Source organism: Cherax quadricarinatus, chromosome 31, assembly GCF_038502225.1.
Source record: "Cherax quadricarinatus isolate ZL_2023a chromosome 31, ASM3850222v1, whole genome shotgun sequence".
NCBI lineage: Eukaryota > Metazoa > Arthropoda > Malacostraca > Decapoda > Parastacidae > Cherax > Cherax quadricarinatus.
Window position 1 is genome coordinate 2,026,175 of NC_091322.1, and position 25,971 is coordinate 2,052,145.

Consider the following 25,971-nt stretch of genomic DNA (forward strand, 5'->3'; position numbering starts at 1 on the left):
AAAAAAACAAGTAGTGGTAAACAAAATTAAATGGACAGGTAAGAACAATGAATAATATTAATTTGGAGTAAGATTTGACTTGTAACATAAAATTATGAGCAATTAATAGCAGTAAGAAAGAAGTAAAAAAGTATTGGAGGTAGTTAGCATTAGCTTGTGATGAAAAAAATAATAAAAATAATAATGCACAATATAATAGTAAGGTACACTATATGCACCACACGTATATATGTATTAAGGGCACTTATCTAATCTGTTACAGAAATGACAGCTTTTCTAAGGAAGGTAGAGAAATCGTGTTCGTTTGAGATAGTATATTGTTGTCCTGTTGATGTTTTCCTTACTAGTATTTTCCCATCTCGTGTGAAACACTGATGTATTTTGTTTTCCTGTTTAAGTTTTCTCAGCCTGAACAGAAGGTTTTGACGTTTTCTTGTTAGACACTCATTTATGTACACTCCATTTTTCATTGTAATTGCTGATTTAATTAGGTCCTTTCTTTTATCGTATGAATGAAGTCTGATCATTATACTGTGTTTACTTCCTGGTTTTCCTAACAAACGTGTTTCTTTGATTTCATTGTTTTGCACGATGACTTGTACGTGGTCCTGTATTATCCTGACAGCAGTTTCTTTGCGCTGAGCTTGTGTTATGTCACTTGGAATGTGTGGACTGTTTATTATAACTGCATCAGACAACTTATCTTGTTCAGTTGTCGTCGTCTTGGAAATCAAGGTATTCATTTAGTCGAGTGTGCATGTTCTGATTCCAGTCCTTGATTGCTTCTTCAACCTTCATATTTATTGTAGTTATTTGTTCGGTGTGACTGGCTATAGCTGCTTTCAGAGTATTTTCTGTGTCAACACTTCCCGATGTAATCTTCTCTTCAAGGTTTTGGATCTTGTTCTCGAGGTTGGTTATCTTGGATTCTCGTCGCTCGAGTGTTGCTTTGATATCTTTGATTTCGTTTTCTAGAGCAACGATGTAGTCCTTGATATTGTCAGGAATAATCATACCTGAGTAATCATGGGTGAATCCTTTGAAGGGAGTGGAGTTGGAGGGGGAGTCAGCCATGTTTGTTGTTGTTGTTCCCTGGGTGGCGGCGGTGAGGGGGGTTGATGATACACCGGCGTCCTGCTGGGTAGACAAGTTGAGTTCTAGGGTCCTTGCTGTTATTCTTTTATTACTGATGTTGTTTCTTCTGCGATATCCTTTCATAGTATCACTGAAGTAGATACTGTGTAGCAATGGAGAAGGCTTGTTTTCTCGGAGCTTGGGTTAAGTGGTTGTCTGGCAGCGGAGGCAGTGTTTGGGTTAGCAGGGCTGTCTCCCTTAGATCTTCTATTTTTGTCAAGATTTGGGTTACATTCTTAGTATTCTTGGGTCATTTTGTGGTCTACGTGGGTTCATGTAGTTGAACTTTCACTTAGGCCATCACAAGTTTTGATGAGCGATGTTTTTTGAGGAAGAAGAGCTGGTAGGATGCCGCTGCTGCCGCTGCCGCTTCAAAATCATGTTGAGAATCATTAACTCTTATTTCAGACATTGCTTGCAAGTTTGGAGTTTCTGAACTAATTTATACAGTACTTCCCTTCTTTCCTAATTTTTGCAACTCAACAGTTTGAGTAATGAAGTTTTACTTTCAGCAACAGTACTGCAGTGCAATCTCAAAAGATCTCAGTGAAGAGGTTATCTTCCTTGATTGAATATATTTGACAAACTTAGTTGGAATACACACCAAACAAATTGAAATGCATTTTTCTGTGGGTTTATCAGCATCTGTGACTTTAGGTGAATTCACCTGCAATATGTACTTCAGCAGGTGAAGAATCATCACAGGTCCACTGTGGAACAAAAATGTTTGAATTGTCTCACCATGATGACCATCAACTGTTATACTGCATGAAAGCCATAAATAATAAAAAAAATGCACAATACCGTGACTGGAACAATACACAAATAACCTGCACATAGAAGAGAGGAGCTTACTTCACTGTTTCGGTCCAACTTGGACCATTTACTAACGAAAAGGAGAGGAGGAGGGAGTATATACGTATAGGCCAGCAGACAGGGACGGTGGGGGTAGTACCTCCACTACTACTACCTCCTACTACTACTACTACCACTGCCGCCGTCACTGCTGCCACCGCCCCCACCGCCGCCGCCACCACCACTACCTCTCTTGTCCTGTCCCTGTCTGCTTGCCTATATATACGTACTCCCTCCTCTCCTTTTTGTTAGTGTGACTTTGTAAATGGTCCAAGTCGGACCGAAACGTCGTCGTAAGCTCCTCTCTTCTATGTGTGGGTTATTTGTGTATGAAAGCCATGTTTAACCCATATTATCAAATACTTCACAATGAAAAAGGAAAGCCTCAGTAAAATACTTAGATTGTCTCATGATCATTTGTTGCCTTTTCATGTATTGATTCCCTATAGTTAGGGCCCCTCAAGTGTGGAAAGTGTCTTGAGCCTTGTTGGACTTCTGAATGGTCCTGCATGTGTTTGATAACCTACAGCTTGAGTAGCAAGTGTCATTCCAAATATTTTGGGGCTTGGAGTGGTTTGGAACAAGAAAATTAAAACAAAAAATTCAGAACGATATGCTACAAAATGCATGAGGGGAAATGTAATACTACTACTGTATGATGTTTACAGTCACAGTGGAAAGTCATGTTGAAATTAAATGGCTTGAAAATTAAACTTTTGAGGTTCTGTGTTTGTATAGTACATGTATACACTATCTATTTTTGCCCTAGCATTGTTATTTTTATTAATAAATACAATAGGAAAATTACTTATATCCATCTTCTGTAATTTAAAAAAATATTGTATATGTAATTCTTCAAAACTTATTTTTCATTCACTTCCATGGTAAGTAGGGGATTTTTTTTTTTTCAGTATGGGGTCTAGATACAAATATTAATCCCTAAAAATTTATTTCCACCAGAATTGCGCCTTGCTCTTATCCAGATGTCAGTTGGAGACAATAAAGCCAAAAACATTGCACGTGCTGTGCAATTGATAAGGGAAGCTGCAGGAGGAGGAGCCCAGTTAGTGGCTCTCCCTGAGTGCTTCAACTCGCCTTATGGAACAAGTAAACACCCAGAGGAATTTCTTTGTATGCAAATTTTTATTTTAATATGCATAATGAATTACAGTACCAGTTATGTCTTTTATTGTGTTTAACCCTTTCAGGGTCTGTGCTGTAGATCTACGGATTTACATTCAGGGTCCAAACCGTAGATCTACGCCATGAGCTCGGCTCACTCTGATAAGCTGTGAGCAGTAAATGTGGGCCTAGATATGAGAGAATACATCTGTGGTATGTGTGCACCACATAAAACAAATCCTGCAGCACACAGTGCATAATGAGAGGAAAAAACTGAGACCATAATTTTCGATTAAAATGGCGACTTTGCAGTGTTTTTTCGTATGTTTTTTATAGTTGTATTTGCAATTTCTTGGTTTCATTTGATAGAATGGAAGATGTACTAGAGAAATAGAGATGATTTTGATTGGTTTTAGTACTGGAAATGGCTTGAAACTAAGCTCAAAGTAGTAGAAATGTTAAATTTTTGCCGATGTTCAAGAGTAAACAAATTACCTTACAAGTCTAATACATGACAGCTGGTGGGTCTAATATACATTCACAAATGCGGTGATATTATTTATACAATTATTACAGTATTGCATAACAGTAAATCTTCTATTTTTTGGTTTGAATAAAAATTCATTATGTGAATAAATAATCAAAATGGAATTCATTTGTAAAGCCTGAAAATGTAACTAATGAACAGAGGAAATGTTAGTTTAGTGCCAGGAATGCCTGCATTGTTTATTCTGGACCCTATTTTGAAATTGGAATATTTTGAACTTTGCATTAAATTGGCCAAATTACCAATTTCCGGTCACTTTATTTTGTTGTTGAAACAGTTGACTTGGCGATTTCTTGTGCTCAATTGATAGAATAGAAGTAATACTAGTGAAATAGCTAAGAATTTGGTTGACTGGAATACTGTAATTGGCCTAAAATGGGACTCAGTCGGCAAAATCGCCGATGCGTAAATTTCACCGACACATCAAAATTCACGAGAGCATAATTTTGTCAATTTTCCATCAAATTTCGTAGTTTTTGTTTTTTACCTTCAGAAAAAGATTCTCTACCATTTCCTAAGAAGAATAACAAAATTATTTTTTGAAAATTCTTGGACCCTGGTGCACACTTTGAAATTTGGCCTCTGGACCCTGAAAGAGTTAATTGACTATGGAAGGTAGTTAATTTTGTCTACTGTTTCAGATTATTTTCACCAGTATGCTGAAACTATTCCTGGAGAAAGTACTGAAGCCTTGAGTACTGTTGCCAAAAAGTTTGGACTTTATATAGTTGGTGGCTCTATACCTGAACGTGATGAAGATAAAGTATACAACACCTGTACAGTTTGGGGGCCCCAAGGAGACATGATTGCTAAATATAGAAAAGTAAGACATAATTTGGTGTTTTAATTAAAAAAAAATACTTATTCACGTTCAAGTAGCTTTTATAATCTGTTGCAAGCAATTGATGCTTAATTAAAATTAAATTTATTTTGATGAATATTATAATTTTGAGGTACAGCCTATTGAGCTGTTGTCCCAGAAGTCTGGACCCTTGGACAAAAATACAGTTTAATCATAATTTATTTATTTATTTATTCAAAATGTATGCAATTAACAGCCAAACACACACGTCAGTTACTAAACAATTGAGTTTTTGACAATTATTCTCAATGGATACTGTGAAAATAAGGGCCTAACAAGTTATCATGAATGGCATACCTCACCATTTTATCATAGTTTTGAAAGTAAACTTCGTTTGCCCAATTTTGATTCTCGTTTCACCACTATCAACAAATATGATGATTGACGGTCAGTCGTATGTTCACTATGGGTCTAAGACTTCTTGGATGGCCTCTGCAGCATCATTTAATTATGTTGCTTCACATTCTTTTAACCATGCATTTTTATTGTAGTTTGGTGGTACAGCATTGTATTACTAAGCTTCTCTATGCCTTATAATCTAAAAAAATGCATCAGCTTCTACTACATCTTATGGTTGCACACTGTTTCCTACATTAAACTTTTGTGCTTATCCAAAGTAACCTTTAAGTCAGTGTGTGCACTACTGGAAGCTAACTGGAAATTTAAATTTTTAACTTTTGTTTTGCCTCTTATCTACTTTCTTATTTGTTATTAATTTTGGAATAATCTTTATATTGTAAAATTATAACAGATTGTACCTGTGTCTACAAGTGCTATACAGTATGAACGAGTTATTAGCCATTTAGAATTATTCGTTTGTAGTTATGAGATCTGAGGTATACTTTGTTCGTGGTTTCCTGTCTTCGGTATTTAGTTGTCTAACATTTTAACCCTTAAACTGTCCAAATGTAGATCTATGTTGTTACCACTAGCACTCCAAATGTAGTTCAGTGTTTTATTTTTCCTGCCTCCAAATTTGGCACAATTGGCCTGAGATGCCTGGTCAGTATAGAATGTGTCTTATTACTCAATGTGTGCAGTATTAAAAAAATCTGGGACCACTTAGTGCCTTGTGGGAGCACCAGTTCAATTCAGCACCAGCTAGAGCAAACAGCATGGCAAACACCAGGGATTCACTGATGCCATGTCGTATTAACAATCCCTTTTTAAGAGGAAAGTGATGTTGACCCAGAGTTTAGTGGCTTAGAGATAGGTGTGGCCACAAGTGGTTTAGGAAATATCAAAAACCTTGATAATAACCCATGTGCAACATTTGTGCAACATCCTTGCAATTTTGATACCACTGGTAGTATCATCTTGCCAGAATGTCATATAACCTATGCCCTAAGTAAAGAGAAACGATTCTGGAACATGTGTAATACATATTCGGCAGGCCAGCTAGTTGGATGGGTGGCTGGCTGGCTGATTGATCAACTTTGTCTGTCTCTCCATCTGTATCTATCTCTGTCAATCTGTCTTTCTCTGTCTATCCCTGTCTCTCTCTCTGTCTCTGTCTCACAGGTATGTATAAGTACAGTTATCATACATAGTGTAAATTACCTAGGATAACCCTAAAAATGCAGACAAAGAGCTATACTGTGCTTGTGGATACAAGGCATAATAAGAATGACTGGCAGTATGCATTTTCACTTGATTGGGAATCAGACATGACGACTCTGCATCATGTGTATAATACTTGTTGGTTCATGAGCGGCTCTCTGAGACAGACAAGCAGAGAGAGAGACAGGAAGACACACACAGGCATACAGCAAGACAGACATGAACATTAAAATGGTATAAAATACCGACAGGTTGTTAGGTAAGACACATATGCAACAGTTAGGTATCTTTATTTCGAAACGTTTCGCCTACACAGTAGGCTTCTTCAGTCGAGTACAGAAAAGTTGATAGAAGCAGAAGAGACTTGAAGACGATGTAATCAGTCCATCACCCTTGAAGATTTGAGGTGGTCAGTCCCTCAGTCTGGAGAAGAGTATTGTTTCATAGTCTGAAACAATATGGAGTTGAAGTGATAGGATGGAGCCTTATAGTATAGTGCCAGGAGGTGAGACGTAGGTCACTAATAGAGGTAAGAACATAGACGTTGGGAGGTCAGGTCCCTCTCAAATCCAGCCATTCTCACTAGTACAGGTTGTCGAAGTTGATTTCAGGTCTGTACCAAGATACCCTTGTGTTGCAGTGTCTGACAGAGTGAACATTAAAATGGTATAAAATACCAACAGGTTGTTAGGTAAGACAAATTTGCAACAGTTAGGTATCTTTATTTCGAAACGTTTCGCCTACACAGTAGGCTTCTTCAGTCGAGTACAGAAAAGTTGATAGAAGCAGAAGAGACTTGAAGACGATGTAATCAGTCCATCATCCTTGATGGACTGATTACATCGTCCAGAGAATCTTGGTACAGACCTGAAATCAACTTCGACAACCTCTACTAGTGAGAATGGCTGGATTTGAGAGGGACCTGACCTCCCAACGTCTATGTTCTTACCTCTATTAGTGACCTACGTCTCACCTCCTGGCACTATACTATAAGGCTCCATCCTATCACTTCAACTCCATATTGTTTCAGACTATGAAACAATACTCTTCTCCAGACTGAGGGACTGACCACCTCAAATCTTCAAGGGTGATGGACTGATTACATCGTCTTCAAGTCTCTTCTGCTTCTATCAACTTTTCTGTACTCGACTGAAGAAGCCTACTGTGTAGGCGAAACGTTTCAAAATAAAGATACCTAACTGTTGCATATGTGTCTTACCTAACAAGACAGACATGTTTGTGAAACAATGAGAACAAATAAAACAAAGGTTCACTGGAGCAGTGCACGATCATCAAGTGTCACTCCACTGCTGCACTGTCAGCAGTGGAGTGACACTTGTCTTATACCATGCTTCAAGGAGTTTCATATACACCAGCATGTCTAAAACATTGCTGGGACCTATAAATATATATATATATAGTGTATATATATATATATATATAGTGTATATATATATATATATATATAGTGTATATATATATATATAGTGTATATATATATATATATAGTATATATATATATATATAGTATATATATATATATATAGTATATATATATATATATAGTATATATATATATAGTATATATATATGTATATATATATAGTATATATATATATATATATATATATATATATACAGTGGACCCCCGGTTAACGATTTTAATCCGTGCAAGAGGGGTAATTGTTATGCGAAATAATCGCTATGTGAATGAATTTTCCCCATAAGAAATAATGGAAATCAAATTAATCCGTGCAAGACACCCAAAAGTATGAAAAAAAAAATTTTACCACATGAAATATACATTTTCCCACACACAAAGAGAAGGATACATGCACAATAGTAGAGTAGTACATGCACAGTATATATTGTGCATGTACTAGTCTACTAAATGAAGAATAAATGACACTTACCTTTATTGAAGATGCAGCAATGACTGATGAGACACTGTGTCCTGGGAGTGCCTTTTCCTCCTGAGTACTGTAGGTCCTGTTTGGCATTTTCTTCCAGAACAGGCCTTATCACACTGTGTATGCCACTACGATTCTTAAATCTCTCAAACCAACCTTTGCTGGCTTTAAATTCACCAATATGAGCACTAGTTCCAGGCATTTTTCCCTGTTCACCTGGGTGTTAGTCGACTTGTGTGGGTTGCATCCTGGGAGACAAGATTAAGGACCCCAATGGAAATAAGTTAGACAGTCTTCGATGACACTGACTTTTTTGGGTTATCCTGGGTGGCAAATCCTCTGGGGTTAATTGTTTCTTGGTATTCTCAATAAGCCACACCAACAACGGTGCTACAGCAGCAGCAGCAGCTGACAGTGCAGCAGCAGCAGCAGCAGCTGTACCACCAATAGTAGCGATGGTTGATTGGGGTTTATTATACAACCTGGCCAGCTCGGAGACATGCACTCCACTTTCATACTTATCAATGATCTTTTTCTTCATCTCTATTGTAATTCTCACTCTTATTGCTGTAGGGTTGGCACTAGAAGCTTTCTTGGGGCCCATGGTCACTTATTTTCCAGAAAAAGCACCGAAAACACTGTAATAATACGAAATATTCCGATTGTATGCTTGGATGTTACCGCGGAGGCTGGCTGGTAAACAATGCCACCGGCGAAACATGTGAGCGTGGCTCAGGCCGCGTCTCGGACGAAAATCGGTAAGCGGGTTTTTAAGCGGTATGTGAGGCAAAATTTTTGCGATTAAAGTAAGCGGTATGCGAAATAATCGCTATGTGATGCCATCATTATGCGGGGGTCCACTGTGTATATATATATATATATATATATATATATATATATATATATATATATATATATATATATATATATTTTTATATTTATAGGACCTGTAAATACACCTACCATCCGACTTACGACCAAGTTCGGTTCTGAGAAACCGGTCATAAGTCGAAATGGTCGTAAGTCGAACTTTACTACTGAATATCAGCAAAACATTTTTGTAAAGACTTTATTTTATTGTTTTATTTTGGTATTTCATGTTTTACTTTACTTTTTATGTTGTTAGTATTGTATTTTATACTGTAAGGTTTAGGATAAACACTGTGTACAACACAAATAGTTGTTTATTTCCCAGAAATTTGGCATAAAAAACACAGTCGTAAGCCGAGTGGTCGTAAGTCGAGCGGGTCGTAAGTCAGATGGTAGGTGTATATATATATATATACAGTGGACCCTCGCATAGATAAACTCCAGATAGCGCTATTAATCTGTTCCTGAGAGCTCAATGTTATGCGAAATTATCGTTATGCGAATTAATTTTCCCCATAAGAAATAATGGAAATCAAATTAATCCGTGCAAGACACCCAAAAGTATGAAAAAATTTTTTTTTTACCACATGAAATATTAATTTTAATACACACAAACCGAAGAAGACATGCACAGTTACATGACACTTGCCTTTATTGAAGATCTGGTGATGATTGATGGGATGGGAGGAGGGGAGAATGTTGATGGTCTTAGTGTTTAGAAGGGGAATCCCCTTCCATTAGGACTTGAGGTGTCAAGTCCTTTTCCGGGGTTACTTCCCTTCTTCTTTTAATGCCACTAGGACCAGCTTGAGAGTCACTGGACCACTGTTGCACAACATATCTGTCCATAGAGGCCTGTACCTCTCGTTCCTTTATGACTTTCCTAAAGTGTTTCACAACATTGTCAGTGTAATAGTCACCAGCACGGCTTGCAATAGCTGTGTGAGGGTGATTGTCATCAAAAAAGGTTTGCACTTTAAGCCACATTGCACACATTTCCTTTAATCTTTGAAGTAGGCAACTTCTTCAATTTCTCTCTCCCCTCCTCCGGAGCAGTTTCCTCAGGTGTGGCCTCTTACTGTTGAAGATGATCTAGCAGCTCATCAGTGGTTAGTTCTTCATTGTCCTCCTCCACCAACTCTTCCACATCCTCCCCACTAACCTCACCAATATGAGCACTAGTTCCAGGTATTTTTTCCTGTTCACCTGGGTGTTAGTCAACTGTTGTGGGTCGCATCCTGGGGGACAAGATTAAGGACCCCAATGGAAATAAGTTAGTCCTCGATGATGCACTGACTTTCTTGGGTTATCTTGGGTGGCTAACCCTCCGGGGTTAATCGTTTCTCGGTAATTGTTTCACGTTAAGCCACACCAACAACACTCTCCACATCTTCGAGTAATACAGCTGATGGTGGTGCAGCAACAACAACAGCTGACTGTGGTGCAGCAACAGCTGACCATGGTGCAGCAGCAGCTGTGGTGCAGCAACAGCTGACCATGGTGCAGCAGCATTATTATTATAATCAAGGGGGAAGTGCTAAACCCGAAGGATTATACAGCACCTGGGGGGGGGTGTGGAAGGCATTCAGGCTTAATTCGGGGAACTGGAGCATACACAGATCCGATTCCCTAAATCAAGAGCCCCTCACCAACATCAAGGAACCTTCCTTAACCCTTTGACTGTCGCGGCCGTATATATACGTTTGCGAGGTACCGTGTTTGACGTATATATACTCATAAATTCTAGCGGCTTCAAATCAGGCAGGAGAAAGCTAGTAGGCCCACATGTGAGAGAATGGGTCTGTGTGGTCAGTGTGCACCACATAAAAAAAATCCTGGAGCACGCAGTGCATAATGAGAAAAAAAAAACTCCGACCGTTTTTTTTAATTAAAATGCCGACTTTGTGGTCTATTTTCGTATAGTATTTGTGGTTGTATTCTCGTTTTCTTGGTCTCGTTTGATAGAATGGAAACTATATTATAGAAATGGAGGTGATTTTGATTAATTTTACTATAAAAAAAACCTGGAAATGGAGCACAAAGTACAGGAAATGTTTGATTTTTGCCGATGTTCAAAAGTGAACAAATGATGTCATTGTCCAATAAATGTCCAAATAGCCATTCTAATACGCAGTCATGAATGGGTTGATGTAATTTTTACAATTATTACAGTATTGCAGTAGTCTGCATAACAGTAAATCTTCTATTTTTTGTTTGAATAAAATTTCAAAATAAAAAGCAAGAGTAATATCACAGGGACCTGGAGACATGACTGATGAACAAAGAAAATGTTATTTTAGAGCCAGGAATGTCTGCATTGTTCATTCTGGACCTTATTTTGAAATTGTCGTATTTTTTAATTTTCGTGAAATTGGCCAAATTGCAAATTTCTGACCATGTTATTGGGTAGTTGAAATCGGTAAATGGGCAGTTTCTTGTACTCAGTCGATAGAAAAAATAGAGTTCTGAAGAAATAGTTATGAGTTTGGTTGACTGGAATAACGGAATTAGCCGAAAATAGGGCTCAAAGTGGGCGAAATTGCCGATTTTTAAATATCGCCGAAGTCGCTAACTTCGCGAGAGCGTAATTCCGTCAGTTTTCCATCAAATTTCGTTTTTTTGGTGTCTTTACAATCGGGAAAAGATTCTCTATCATTTCATAAGAAAAAATAATTTTTTTTTTTCGAATATTTTGCGACACCAGAAGCAACTTCAGGATTTGGCCCTTCGACAGTCAAAGGGTTAAGGTGCAGCAGCAGCTGTGGTGCAGCAACAGCTGACTGGTCTAATAACAGCTCACCGTGGTGCAGCAGCAGCTGACTGTGGTACAATAGTATTTATCACCCTTTTTACCACAGGGTTGGCACTAGAAGCTTTCTTTGGGCCCATGGTGGCTTATTTAGCAGTTACAAGCACTATAAATAATGGAACAATACAAAATGTATCGAATGGCATGCAACCGGCCACCCTGGCTTGTAAACAATGACAGCAAGGCAGGCGCTCAGGCTGGACAGACAGGTTCGGGACAGGTTCGGGACGAGTCATGTTCAGAAACAGCTGATGGTGGTGCAACAGCAGCTGACTGATCCAGCAACAGCTGACTGGTCCAGCAACAGCTGACTGGCCCAGCAACAGCCAACTGGTCCAGCAACAGCCGACTGGTCCAGCAACAGCCGACTGGTCCAGCAACAGCCAACTGGTCCAGCAACAGCCGACTGGTCCAGCAACAGCCGACTGGTCCAGCAACAGCCGACTGGTCCAGCAACAGCCGACTGGTCCAGCAACAGCCGACTGGTCCAGCAACAGCCGACTGGTCCAGCAACAGCCGACTGGTCCAGCAACAGCCGACTGGTCCAGCAACAGCCGACTGGTCCAGCAACAGCCGACTGGTCCAGCAACAGCCGACTGGTCCAGCAACAGCCGACTGGTCCAGCAACAGCCGACTGGTCCAGCAACAGCCGACTGGTCCAGCAACAGCCGACTGGTCCAGCAACAGCTGACTGGTCCAGCAACAGCTGACTGGTCCAGCAACAGCTGACTGGTCCAGCAACAGCTGACTGATCCAGCAACAGCTGACTGGTCCAGCAACAGCTGAACGTGGTGCAGCAGCAGCTGACTGATCCAGCAACAGCGGTCCAGCAACAGCTGATCGTGGTGCAGCAGCTGACTGATCCAGCAACAGCTGACTGGTCCAGCAACAGCTGATCGTGGTGCAACAGCAGCTGACTGATTCAGCAACAGCTGACTGCTCCAGGAACAGCTGATCGTGGTGCAGCAGCAGCTGACTGATCCAGCAACAGCTGACTGGTCCAGCAACAGCTGACTGGTCCAGCAACAGCTGAATGTGGTGCAGCAGCAGCTGACTGATCCAGCAACAGCTGACTGGTCCAGCAACAGCTGACTGGTCCAGCAACAGCTGAATGTGGTGCAGCAGCAGCTGACTGATCCAGCAACAGCTGACTGATCCAGCAACAGCTGACTGGTCCAGCAACAGCTGACTGGTCCAGCAACAGCTGACTGGTCCAGCAACAGCTGATCGTGGTGCAGCAGCAGCTGACTGATCCAGCAACAGCTGACTGGTCCAGCAACAGCTGATCATGGTGCAACAGCAGCTGACTGATTCAGCAACAGCTGACTGCTCCAGGAACAGCTGATCATGGTGCAGCAGCAGCTGACTGATCCAGCAACAGCTGACTGGTCCAGCAACAGCTGACTGATCCAGCAACAGCTGACTGGTCCAGTAACAGCTGATCGTGGTGCAGCAGCTGAATGATCCAGCAACAGCTGACTGGTCCAGCAACAGCTGATTGTGGTGCAACAGCAGCTGACTGATTCAGCAACAGCTGACTGCTCCAGGAACAGCTGATCGTGGTGCAGCAGCAGCTGACTGATCCAGCAACAGCTGACTGGTCCAGCAACAGCTGATCATGGTGCAGCAGCAGCTGACTGATCCAGCAACAGCTGACTGGTCCAGCAACAGCTGACTGTGGTGCAGCAGCAGCTGACTGTGGTATGATAGTATTTCTTACCCTTTTTACCACTAGAAGCTTTCTTGGGGCCCATGGTCACTTATTTTGCAGATGAAATCACCAAAAATGCTGTAATAATACGAAATGTTCTGATTGTATGCTTGGATGTTAACGCGGAGGCTGGCTTGTAAACAATGCCACCTGCGGAACATGTGAGGCTGGCTCAGGCCGCACATTAGATGCGTCTAGGACGAATAGCGTTGAGCGAGTTTTTTAGCGGTATGCGGGGCAAAATTTTAGTGATAAAATGTATCGGTATGCGGATTTAACGTTATGTGATGCCAACGGTATGCGAGGGTCCACTGTATATATATATATTTTTTTTTTTCAACAAGTCGGCTGTCTCCCACCGAGGCAGGGTGACCCAAAAAGAAAGAAAATCCCCAAAAAGAAAATACTTTCATCATTCAACACTTTTGCCTCACTCTCACATAATCACTGTTTTTGCAGAGGTGCTCGGAACACAACAGTTTAGAAGCATATACGTATAAAGATACACAACATATCCCTCCAAACTGCTAATATCCCAAAACCCCTCCTTTAGAGTGCAGGCATTGTACTTCCCATTTCCAGGACTCGAGTCCAGCTATATAAAAATAACCAGTTTCCCTGAATCCCTTCACTAAATATTACCCTGCTCACACTCCAACAGATCGTCAGGTCCCAAATACCATTCGTCTCCATTCACTCCGAACACACTCATGCATGCCTGCTGGAAGTCCAAGCCCCTCACCCACAAAACCTCCCTTACCCCTTCCAACCTTTTCGATGATGATCCCTACCCCGCCTTCCTTCTCCTACAGATTTAAATGCTCTCCATGTCATTCTACTTTGATCCATTCTCTCTAAATGACCAAACCACCTCAACAACCCCTCTTCAGCCCTCTCACTAATACTTTTATTAACTCCACACCTTCTCCTAATTTCCACACTCTGAATTTTCTGCATAATATTTACACCACACATTGCCCTTAGACAGGACATCTCCACTGCCTCCAACCACCTCCTCGCTGCTGCATTCACAACCCAAGCTTCACACCCATATAAGAGTGTTGGTACTACTATATTTTCATACATTCCCTTCTTTGCCTCCATAGATAACTTTTGCCTCCACATATACCTCAATGCACTACTCACCTTTTTTCCTTCATCAATTCTATGATTAACCTCATCCTTCATAAATCCATCCGCTGACACGTCAACTCTCAAGTATCTGAAAACATTCACTTCTTCCATACTCCTCCTCCCCAATTTGATATCCAATTTTTCTTTATCTAAATCATTTGATACCCTCATCACCTTACTCTTTTCTATGTTCACTTTCAACTTTCTACCTTTACACACACTCCCAAACTCATCCACTAACCTTTGCAATTTTTCTTTAGAATCTCCCATAAGCACAGTATCATCAGCAAAAAGTAACTGTGTCAATTCCCATTTTGTATTTGATTCCCCATAATTTAATCCCACCCCTCTCCCAAACACCCTAGCATTTACTTCTTTTACAACCCTATCTATAAATATATTAAACAACCATGGTGACATTACACATCCCTGTGTAAGACCTACTTTTACCGGGAAGTAGTCTCCCTCTCTTCTACACACCCTAACCTGAGCCTCACTATCCTCATAAAAACTCTTTACAGCATTTAGTAACTTACCACCTATTCCATATACTTGCAACATCTGCCACATTGCTCCCCTATCCACTCTATCATATGCCTTTTTGTAAATCCATAAATGCAATAAAAACTTCCCTACCTTTATCTAAATACTGTTCACATATATGCTTCAATGTAAACACTTGATCTACACATCACCTACCCACTCTGAAACCTCCTTGCTCATCCGCAATCCTACATTCTGTCTTACCTCTAATTCTTTCAATAATAACCCTACCGTACGCTTTTCCTGGTTTTTTTTTTTTATTATCACACCGGCCGATTCCCACCAAGGCAGGGTGGCCCGAAAAAGAAAAACTTTCACCATCATTCACTCCATCACTGTCTTGCCAGAAGGGTGCTTTACACTACAGTTTTTAAACTGCAACATTAACACCCCTCCTTCAGAGTGCAGGCACTGTACTTCCCATCTCCAGGACTCAAGTCCGGCCTGCCGGTTTCCCTGAATCCCTTCATAAATGTTACTTTGCTCACACTCCAACAGCACGTCAAGTATTAAAAACCATTTGTCTCCATTCACTCCTATCAAACACGCTCACGCATGCCTGCTGGAAGTCCAAGCCCCTCGCACACAAAACCTCCTTTACCCCCTCCCTCCAACCCTTCCTAGGCCGACCCCTACCCCGCCTTCCTTCCACTACAGACTGATACACTCTTGAAGTCATTCTGTTTCGCTCCATTCTCTCTACATGTCCGAACCACCTCAACAACCCTTCCTCAGCCCTCTGGACAACAGTTTTGGTAATCCCGCACCTCCTCCTAACTTCCAAACTACGAATTCTCTGCATTATATTCACACCACACATTGCCCTCAGACATGACATCTCCACTGCCTCCAGCCTTCTCCTCGCTGCAACATTCATCACCCACGCTTCACACCCATATAAGAGCGTTGGTAAAACTATACTCTCATACATTCCCCTCTTTGCCTCCAAGGACAAAGTTCTTTGTCTCCACAGACTCCTAAGTGCACCACTCACTCTTTTTCCCTCATCAATTCTATGATTCACCTCATCTTTCATAGACCCATCCGCTGACACGTCCACTCCCAAATATCTGAATACGTTCACCTCCTCCATACTCTCTCCCTCCAATCTGATATTCAATCTTTCATCACCTAATCTTTTTGTTATCCTCATAACCTTACTCTTTCCTGTATTCACCTTTAATTTTCTTCTTTTGCACACCCTACCAAATTCATCCACCAATCTCTGCAACTTCTCTTCAGAATCTCCCAAGAGCACAGTGTCATCAGCAAAGAGCAGCTGTGACAACTCCCACTTTGTGTGTGATTCTTTATCTTTTAACTCCACGCCTCTTGCCAAGACCCTCGCATTTACTTCTCTTACAACCCCATCTATAAATATATTAAACAACCACGGTGACATCACACATCCTTGTCTAAGGCCTACTTTTACTGGGAAAAAATTTCCCTCTTTCCTACATACTCTAACTTGAGCCTCACTATCCTCGTAAAAACTCTTCACTGCTTTCAGTAACCTACCTCCTACACCATACACTTGCAACATCTGCCACATTGCCCCCCTATCCACCCTGTCATACGCCTTTTCCAAATCCATAAATGCCACAAAGACCTCTTTAGCCTTATCTAAATACTGTTCACTTATATGTTTCACTGTAAACACCTGGTCCACACACCCCCTACCTTTCCTAAAGCCTCCTTGTTCATCTGCTATCCTATTCTCCGTCTTACTCTTAATTCTTTCAATTATAACTCTACCATACACTTTACCAGGTACACTCAACAGACTTATCCCCCTATAATTTTTGCACTCTCTTTTATCCCCTTTGCCTTTATACAAAGGAACTATGCATGCTCTCTGCCAATCCCTAGGTACCTTACCCTCTTCCATACATTTATTAAATAATTGCACCAACCACTCCAAAACTATATCCCCACCTGCTTTTAACATTTCTATCTTTATCCCATCAATCCCGGCTGCCTTACCCCCTTTCATTTTACCTACTGCCTCACGAACTTCCCCCACACTCACAACTGGCTCTTCCTCACTCCTACAAGATGTTATTCCTCCTTGCCCTATACACGAAATCACAGCTTCCCTATCTTCATCAACATTTAACAATTCCTCAAAATATTCCTTCCATCTTCCCAATACCTCTAACTCTCCATTTAATAACTCTCCTCTACTATTTTTAACTGACAAATCCATTTGTTCTCTAGGCTTTCTTAACTTGTTAATCTCACTCCAAAACTTTTTCTTATTTTCAACAAAATTTGTTGATAACATCTCACCCACTCTCTCATTTGCTCTCTTTTTACATTGCTTCACCACTCTCTTAACTTCTCTCTTTTTCTCCATATACTCTTCCCTCCTTGCATCACTTCTACTTTGTAAAAACTTCTCATATGCTAACTTTTTCTCCCTTACTACTCTCTTTACATCATCATTCCACCAATCGCTCCTCTTCCCTCCTGCACCCACTTTCCTGTAACCACAAACTTCTGCTGAACACTCTAACACTACATTTTTAAACCTACCCCATACCTCTTCGACCCCATTGCCTATGCTCTCATTAGCCCATCTATCCTCCAATAGCTGTTTATATCTTACCCTAACTGCCTCCTCTTTTAGTTTATAAACCTTCACCTCTCTCTTCCCTGATGCTTCTATTCTCCTTGTATCCCATCTACCTTTTACTCTCAGTGTAGCTACAACTAGAAAGTGATCTGATATATCTGTGGCCCCTCTATAAACATGTACATCCTGAAGTCTACTCAACAGTCTTTTATCTACCAATACATAATCCAACAAACTACTGTCATTTCGCCCTACATCATATCGTGTATACTTATTTATCCTCTTTTTCTTAAAATATGTATTACCTATAACTAAACCCCTTTCTATACAAAGTTCAATCAAAGGGCTCCCATTATCATTTACACCTGGCACCCCAAACTTACCTACCACACCCTCTCTAAAAGTTTCTCCTACTTTAGCATTCAAGTCCCCTACCACAATTACTCTCTCACTTGGTTCAAAGGCTCCTATACATTCACTTAACATCTCCCAAAATCTCTCTCTCTCCTCTGCATTCCTCTCTTCTCCAGGTGCATACACGCTTATTATGACCCACTTCTCGCATCCAACCTTTACTTTAATCCACATAATTCTTGAATTTACACATTCATATTCTCTTTTCTCCTTCCATAACTGATCATTTAACATTACTGCTACCCCTTCCTTTGCTCTAACTCTCTCAGATACTCCAGATTTAATCCCATTTATTTCCCCCCACTGAAACTCTCCTACCCCCTTCAGCTTTGTTTCGCTTAGGGCCAGGACATCCAACTTCTTTTCATTCATAACATCAGCAATCATCTGTTTTTTGTCATCCGCACTACATCCACGCACATTTAAGCAACCCAGTTTTATAAAGTTTTTCTTCTTCTCTTTTTTAGTAATTGTATACAGGAGAAGGGGTTACTAGCCCATTGCTCCCGGCATTTTAGTCGCCTCATACGACACGCATGGCTTACGGAGGAAAGATTCTTTTCCACTTCCCCATGGACAATAGAAGAAATAAAAAAGAACAAGAGCTATTTAGAAAAAGGAGAAAAACCTAGATGTATGTATATATATATATGCATGTGCGTGTCTGTGAAGTGTGACCAAAGTGTAAGTAGGTATAATCAATAAACTTATTCCTCTATAATTTTTACAGTCTCTTTTGTTCCCCCTTCCCTAGGTACCTTCCCCTCTTTCATACATTTATAAAACAAAAGTACCAACCACTCCAACACTATATCCCCCCCTGCTTTTAACATTTCTGTCATGATCCCATCAGTTCCAGCTGCTTTACCCCCTTTCATTCTACGTAATGCCTCATGTACCTCCCCCACACTTACATTCTGCTCTTCTTCACTCCTAAAAGATGGTATACCTCCCTGGCCAGTGATGGAAATTACTGCCTCCCTTTCTTCCTCAACATTTAAAAATTCCTCAAAATATTCTCACCATCTACCTAATACCTCCCTCTCCCCATCTACTAACTCCCCTACTCTGTTTTTAACTGACAAATCCATACTTTCCCTAGGCTTTCTTAACTTGTTTAACTCACTCCAAAATTTTTTCTTATTTTCATTAAAATTTCTTGACAGTGCCTCTCCCACTCTATCATCTGCTCTCCTTTTGCACTCTCTCACCACTCTCTTCACCTTTCTTTTACTCTCCATATACTCTGCTCTTCTTATAACACTTCTGTTTTGTAAAAACCTCTCATAAGCTAAGTTTTTCTCTTTTATCACACCCTTTACTTCATCATTCCACCAATCACTCCTCTTTCCTCCTGCCCCCACCCTCCTATAACCACAAACTTCTGCCCCACATTCTAATACTGCATTTTTAAAACTATTCCAACCCTCTTCAACCCCTCCCCCCTACTCATCTTTGCACTAGCCCACCTTTCTGCCAATAGTCGCTTATATCTCACCCGAACTTCCTCCTCCCTTAGTTTATACACTTTCACTTCCCTCCTACTTGTTGTTGCTATTTTCCTCTTGTCCCATCTACCTCTTACTCTGTAGCTGCAACTAAATAATGATCTGATATATCAGTTGCCCCTCTATAAACATGTACATCCTGGAGCCTACCCATTAACCTTTTATCCACCAATATATAATCTGACAAACTACTTTCATTACGTGCTACATCATACCTTGTATATTTATTTATCCTCTTTTTCATAAAATATGTATTACTTATTACCAAATCTCTTTCTACACATAGCTCAATTAAAGGCTCCCCATTTACATTTACCCCTGGCACCCCAGATTTACCTACTACTCCCTCCACAATATTTTTACCCACTTTAGCATTGAAATCCCCAACCACAAGCACTCTCACACTTGGTTCAAAACTCCCCACGCATTCACTCAACATTTCCCAAAATCTCTCTCTCTCCTCTACACTTCTCTCTTCTCCAGGTGCATATACACTTGCTATAACCCACTTTTCACATCCAACCTTTATTTTACTCCACATAATCCTTGAATTAATACATTTATAGTCCCTCTTTTCCTGCCATATCTTATCCTTCAACATTATTGCTACTCCTTCTTCAGCTCTAACTCTATTTGAAACCCCTGACCTAATCCCATTTTTTCTTCTCCACTGAAATTCTCCCACCCCCTTCAGCTTTGTTTCACTTAAAGCCAGGACATCCAGCTTCTTCTCATTCATAACATCCACAATTATCTCTTTCTTATTATTTGCACAACATCCACGCACTTTCAGACTTCCCACTTATATATATAGATTTATATATATTTGTAGACAATAGTATGTGACCATGGCAGGTGAAAATATTCACCTGTCAGTGTGTTTGTGACTATTTAACTACTATTTCAGTACCTAATATTGGTGTCAAAACAAAGTTTGGCTATGAAATCACAAGAACTACTATAAATTGTAATTATCAGAACATAAAAATTATATAAATTAAAATAATAATTGGAAAAAAGGTATATCGACAACTCTTCTGCAAGAGGCAGGACTCCATGTTGCCGTCAGGTGAGCATCCAGTGCTGACTTTGTGGCCTTATATCTTGGCAAGTACTGAACTTAATTTTTTTTTGTTTTTGGTCTTATTACACCCAGAAAATTGCCCTCTTAAATTAAAATAAAAAACGATTTTATTTTTTTTCAAAATATTCGGAGTGCTAGCAATGAAAATGTAGATCTGTGTTTGGACTGTTTAAGGGTTAATTGTAAAGTCTACGGTGGTAGTAGCACTCTTCTTTCTGGTTGTGTGGAGACTGAGTAAAGAATACACAGCAGGGTATGACTCATGAAATCGTAATGACACGATTGCAAACAAACTATACCATGGACGGGGATAGAACCCGCAGTCAGAGAGTTTCTAAACCTCAGACCGTTGCGTTGGCTAACGTGATGGTCTGGAGTTTTGAGACTCCTTGGTATGGTTTGTTTACAGTAGGGTATGGCCATATACCTTTGAAGAGTTTTGAGAGTTGGTAGATCTTATCCTGACTGGTTTGCAGCCTCAGGGTTTAGCAGCATGTGTGTGCCTGAAGCTTGTATCACAGCCTGCACCCTTATACAGGAGGGCTCTGCTTATACAGGAGGATAGAGTCCAGGCTACTGCTGTAAAGCAAAAATCACTGTAAAGTGAATAATAGCCTTTTTTTTACTTCCAAATGCATATAAAAGCCTGATAACACATTTACAATATTATATAGCCTCTCCTCACTTTGCGATGTACTCATTTACAGACGACTCGGACTTACGACGGGTTCTCTGACCTGTGTGCATACCTGAATATTGTATATTTGAGCTGATTTCCTCTATTCTGTTTATTACAGTATACAGTACACTACTGTATAGACATTTAAAAATATACTAAAAATGTTTTAAATGGTGCAAAGGTGACATTAAAACAATATCAAAGATGGTTGACACAAACTCACTACCATTGTAGTATGTTTCTTGCTTAGCAACGAATTTATTTACTGACACGGTCTTAGGTATGGAACTCCATCGTTAAGTGAGGAGAGGCTGTATACTAAGTGGGCAATAGAGCTAGGCCTAAAAAATGCATATACGGTACACACATTACTTACCTTAAAATATTTTTGTCCTTAGCTTATAGTGAGTGGTGAATATATTTATTGTAGGAAGTCTAAATAAATGAAGAATGGGTATACTGTAACTTAAAACTGCTTCCTTAGCAAAGAATCTGTAAAGCAAAGTGCTGTAAAGCAGGGCCCTCCTGTATCCCATTCTAGTGGTTTACTACAACTACTACATGGAAAGATTTATTTTATTATATCTTATCAGCACATTCTTTTGCAGTCTGGAATAGTGGCCATTTGTTCTCCTTGGCTGTGATGGAGTCTGAGGTGATGGCTGTGGTGGTGCCAGAGGTGACGACTGTGGTGATTGCTGTAGTGATGCCAGAAGTAATGCTTGTGATGGTGCCTGATGTGATGGCTGTGGTGGTGCCTGACATGGTGGTTGTTGTGGTGCCTCAGGTGATTGTGGTGGTGACTCAGGTGATGATTGTGGTGGTGACTCGAGTGATGACTGGTGATTGTTGTGGTGGTGACTCGGGTGATGGCTGCAATAGTACTTGAAGTAATGGCTGTGGTGGTGCCTGAGGTGATGACTTGGTCTTCAGGCTTTTCAAGTCATAGACTTGAGAAAGCTTAGTCTTAGGCTTTTCAAGTCTGAATAGTGTCCAAACTCCTTATATTTTTTTAACACGCTGGCTATCTCCCACTGAGGAAGGGTGACCTGAAAAATAAACACTCGCCATCATTTGTACTATGATTGTCTTGCCAGAAGTTCATTTTTCCAAGCACTCACCCTCCTAGCATGCAGTGTGCTTGAGAGCCATGATGTAGGTAAAAGACAGAGGCATTTTTGTGAAACAAGGAGACAAATGGACTTGGTAAACTAATGGAAATACTTAAATGCACAGACAATTTAACACTATCCAATACACCCCTCAGTGTATCTGGATTTTGTCAAATTGTTTGTATTTCATAAAATATCAAGAACTCTACAGTACAAAGCAGTAACTTATTAACAGATGTACATAAACACAATATGGGTGGGGAATGAACTCGTGGCTAGTGAGTCAATAAACTCCAGACCGGCATGTTAGCCACTGGGCCAGCTGGTTACAATAAGATTCATCCAACTAGATATATTTATATACTAAGGAAGGTTAGCATGGGCACCACTGTGACCACAAATGCAAGTTTTTACAGGTGAATCTCCCGTCAGCATGGCCATGACGAATTCTAGCTCAAGTCCCCTCAAAGCCGTCATCATGACTCACGGAATCAATGACACGATTGCAAACAAGCCACAGTCTGGAGTTTTACAACTCACCAACTGCGAATTCAGTTTCCACCTGTACCATGGTTTGTTTGCAATCGTGTCATTACGATTTTTTGAGTTGTGATGATGACTTTGAGAGGACTTGAGCTGGAGTTTGGCACAGCCGTGCTGGTAGGAGATTTAGTTGTAAAAACTTGCATTTGTGGTCACAGTGGTGCTTTTGCTAATTTTCCTATGGTGTATAAATACAGCCTCTCCTCACTTAATGACAGAGTTCCATTCCTAAGAGTAGGTCGGTAAACGAATTGGTCGTTAAGTGAGGAGCATACTATACCAGTAGTGGGCTTGTGTCATCCATCTTCAGATATTTTTTTAATGTAACCTTTGTATCATTTATAACATTCTAGTATATTTTTAAATGTTTATACAGTAGTGTTAATATACATTACTTAGGTTTGCATACTGGTTGCAAAGCTGGTCGTAAGTCTGAGCAGTTGGTAAACAAGTACGTCGCTAAGTGAGGAGAGCCTGTATACTTGTTGGATGAATCTTACTGTAGCCAGCTGGCCCAGTGGCTTACACGCCGGTCTGGAGTTTTATGACACTCTAGCTGCAAGTTCAGTCCCCACCTGTACCATGGTTTGTTTTCAATTGTGTCATTACAATTTCGTGAGTAACAAATGTACATCATATAAAATAAAATACCTTTTCCTTCATGTACAGTATTTCCCAAATGAAGTACAGGTATTCCCTGCTTAACATACCAATCAATGATTTTTCTGATGTATGATATCTGATACATAAGGGAACACTATATACATTGCATATCACAGCACCTCACCCCACCAGGTTGATAGTTTGTTGGCCCTTGCACTACTGGGCATACAAATAAACAGGACTAATGTTGCATAACCTAGGCAAATAAATGAAAAGGGGGAGTTCTGTAACTTGGTCTGCCTCATTTGGTACGGTCAAGGAAAAGTAATGACAGCAACAGTATTCACACAATGCTCATTGTGTGAATACTGTCATGACACTGGTTCTAGATTAGCTCATGTTTCTCATGGAAAGACTTCTGTTTGGATCAATAAGCAGAAATAATAAATGACTCCATCTTAGCATTTAGTATTCAGCAGTGACATTTGAAGATTTATTGAAGCTTACAGTTCACAAATGGAAAATTTTGGTGTTAGTCTTGGGTGGTTTGAAAGATGCATAACATCATTTATAACATTTGAATTAATGTCAAGGCTGAGAGTGGTGATTATATTTTGAAGGAAATCATAAGGCAGCTACAAGCTGCAGCAAATGCAGTGTTCATTGTCAATGAAAACACTGCAGTGGAATCAAATACCCTCACAAACCTTCATATCTACTGATGAGACTTCTTCAGAATTTAACCGTTTCGCTGTCGATCCCGTAATATTACGCCAAAATTTTAGTGGCTTCAAATCTTGCGGGAGAAAGCTGGTAGGCCTACATATGAGAGAATGGGGGTGGGTGGTCAGTGTGTGCAGTATAAAAAATGCTGCAGCATGCAGTGCATAATGAGAAAATAAACTCTGAAAGTGTTTTTGGTTTAAAACATCAAATTTGTGGTGTATTTTCATATGGTATTTATGGTTGTATTCTTGTTTTTCTGGTCTCATTTGATAGAGTGGAAGATATATTACAGAAATAGAGATGATTTTGAATGGCTTACAGACTTAAAGTACCTTGAAATTGAGCTCAGAGTAGTGGAAATGTTCGATTTTTGTCAATGTTCAAGAGTAAATAAATCATGTCACACATCCAATACATGTCAACTGGTGGGTCTAATATCTTTTCACAAATGTGCTGATATTATTTATACCATTTTTACATAATGCAGTAGTCTGCATAACAGTAAATCTTCCAATTTTTGTGTGAATAAAAATTCAAATTGGAAAGCAAGCGTAATATAAGAGGGGCCTAGAAATGTGACTAATGAACAGAGAACGTATTATTTTAGTGCTAGGAATGTTTGTATTGTTAATTCTGGACCCTATTTTGAAATTGGCCTTACTTGAATTGTGTACGAAATTGGCCAGATTACAAACATTTTTTTTATTATTATCACACTGGCCGATTCCCACCAAGGCAGGGTGGTCCGAAAAAGAAAAACTTTCACCATCATTCACTCCATCACTGTCTTGCCAGAAGGGTGCTTTACACTGCAGTTTTTAAACTGCAACATTAACACCCCTCCTTCAGAGTGCAGGCACTGTACTTCCCATCTCCAGGACTCAAGTCCGGCCTGCCGGTTTCCCTGAGCCCCTTCATAAATGTTACTTTGCTCACACTCCAACAGTACGTCAAGTATTAAAAACCATTTGTCTCCATTCACTCCTATCAAACACGCTCACGCATGCCTGCTGGAAGTCCAAGCCCCTCGCACACAAAACCTCCTTTACCCCCTCTCTCCAACATCTGATCACTTTATTGGGTAGTTGAAATTGGTAAATGGACAGTTTCTTGTACTCATTTGATAGAACAGATGGAGTTCTAGTAGTTGGTAGACTTGGACAATGGAATTGGCTGAAAATAAGGCTCAAAGTGGGCAAAATTGCCATTGCATAAGCATCGCCGAGGCCGCTAACTCTGAGAGCATAATTCCATAAGTTTTTCATCAGATTTTGTACTTTTGGTGTCATTACCATCGGGAAAAGATTCTCTATCATTTCATAATTTTTTTTTTTTTTAAATTCTTCGACACTGAGAGCAAGTTTGTGAGCAGGGGTCTCGACAGTGAAAGGGTTGAGACAGCCAAGGCCTATCATAACCTGGGAGGCAATGACAAAGATTTTGTTTACACGCATGTTAATGTTTGACTCTAGAATTCCAAGGGATGTGAAGGACTTCCTCAAACACATTTTCCTGTATTTGGCAGTCAGATAAGAATTCATGAGTAATTGTTGATATGTTTCAGGAGTGTTGACTAGCTGTTGATAAACGCTACCCTGACTATATTGCTTACAGACCAATGCTGCTCCTGATTAATTCTCCATGAATGACTTCCACACACGGGCCAAATG

The 25,971-nt window shown here is 40.2% G+C and overlaps 1 protein-coding gene across 3 annotated transcripts in view; it reads left to right on the plus strand.

Moving 5' to 3' along the window:
- Positions 1 to 25,971, plus strand: part of LOC128697941 (omega-amidase NIT2) — a 115,418-nt gene that overhangs the window by 29,047 nt on the left and 60,400 nt on the right. For all 3 annotated transcript variants that reach the window (XM_053789930.2, XM_053789945.2, XM_053789938.2), the window contains exons 3-4: positions 2,950 to 3,096; positions 4,300 to 4,481. In XM_053789930.2, coding sequence (XP_053645905.2) covers positions 2,950 to 3,096; positions 4,300 to 4,481 — 329 coding nt within the window. The remainder of the gene's footprint in view (positions 1 to 2,949; positions 3,097 to 4,299; positions 4,482 to 25,971) is intronic.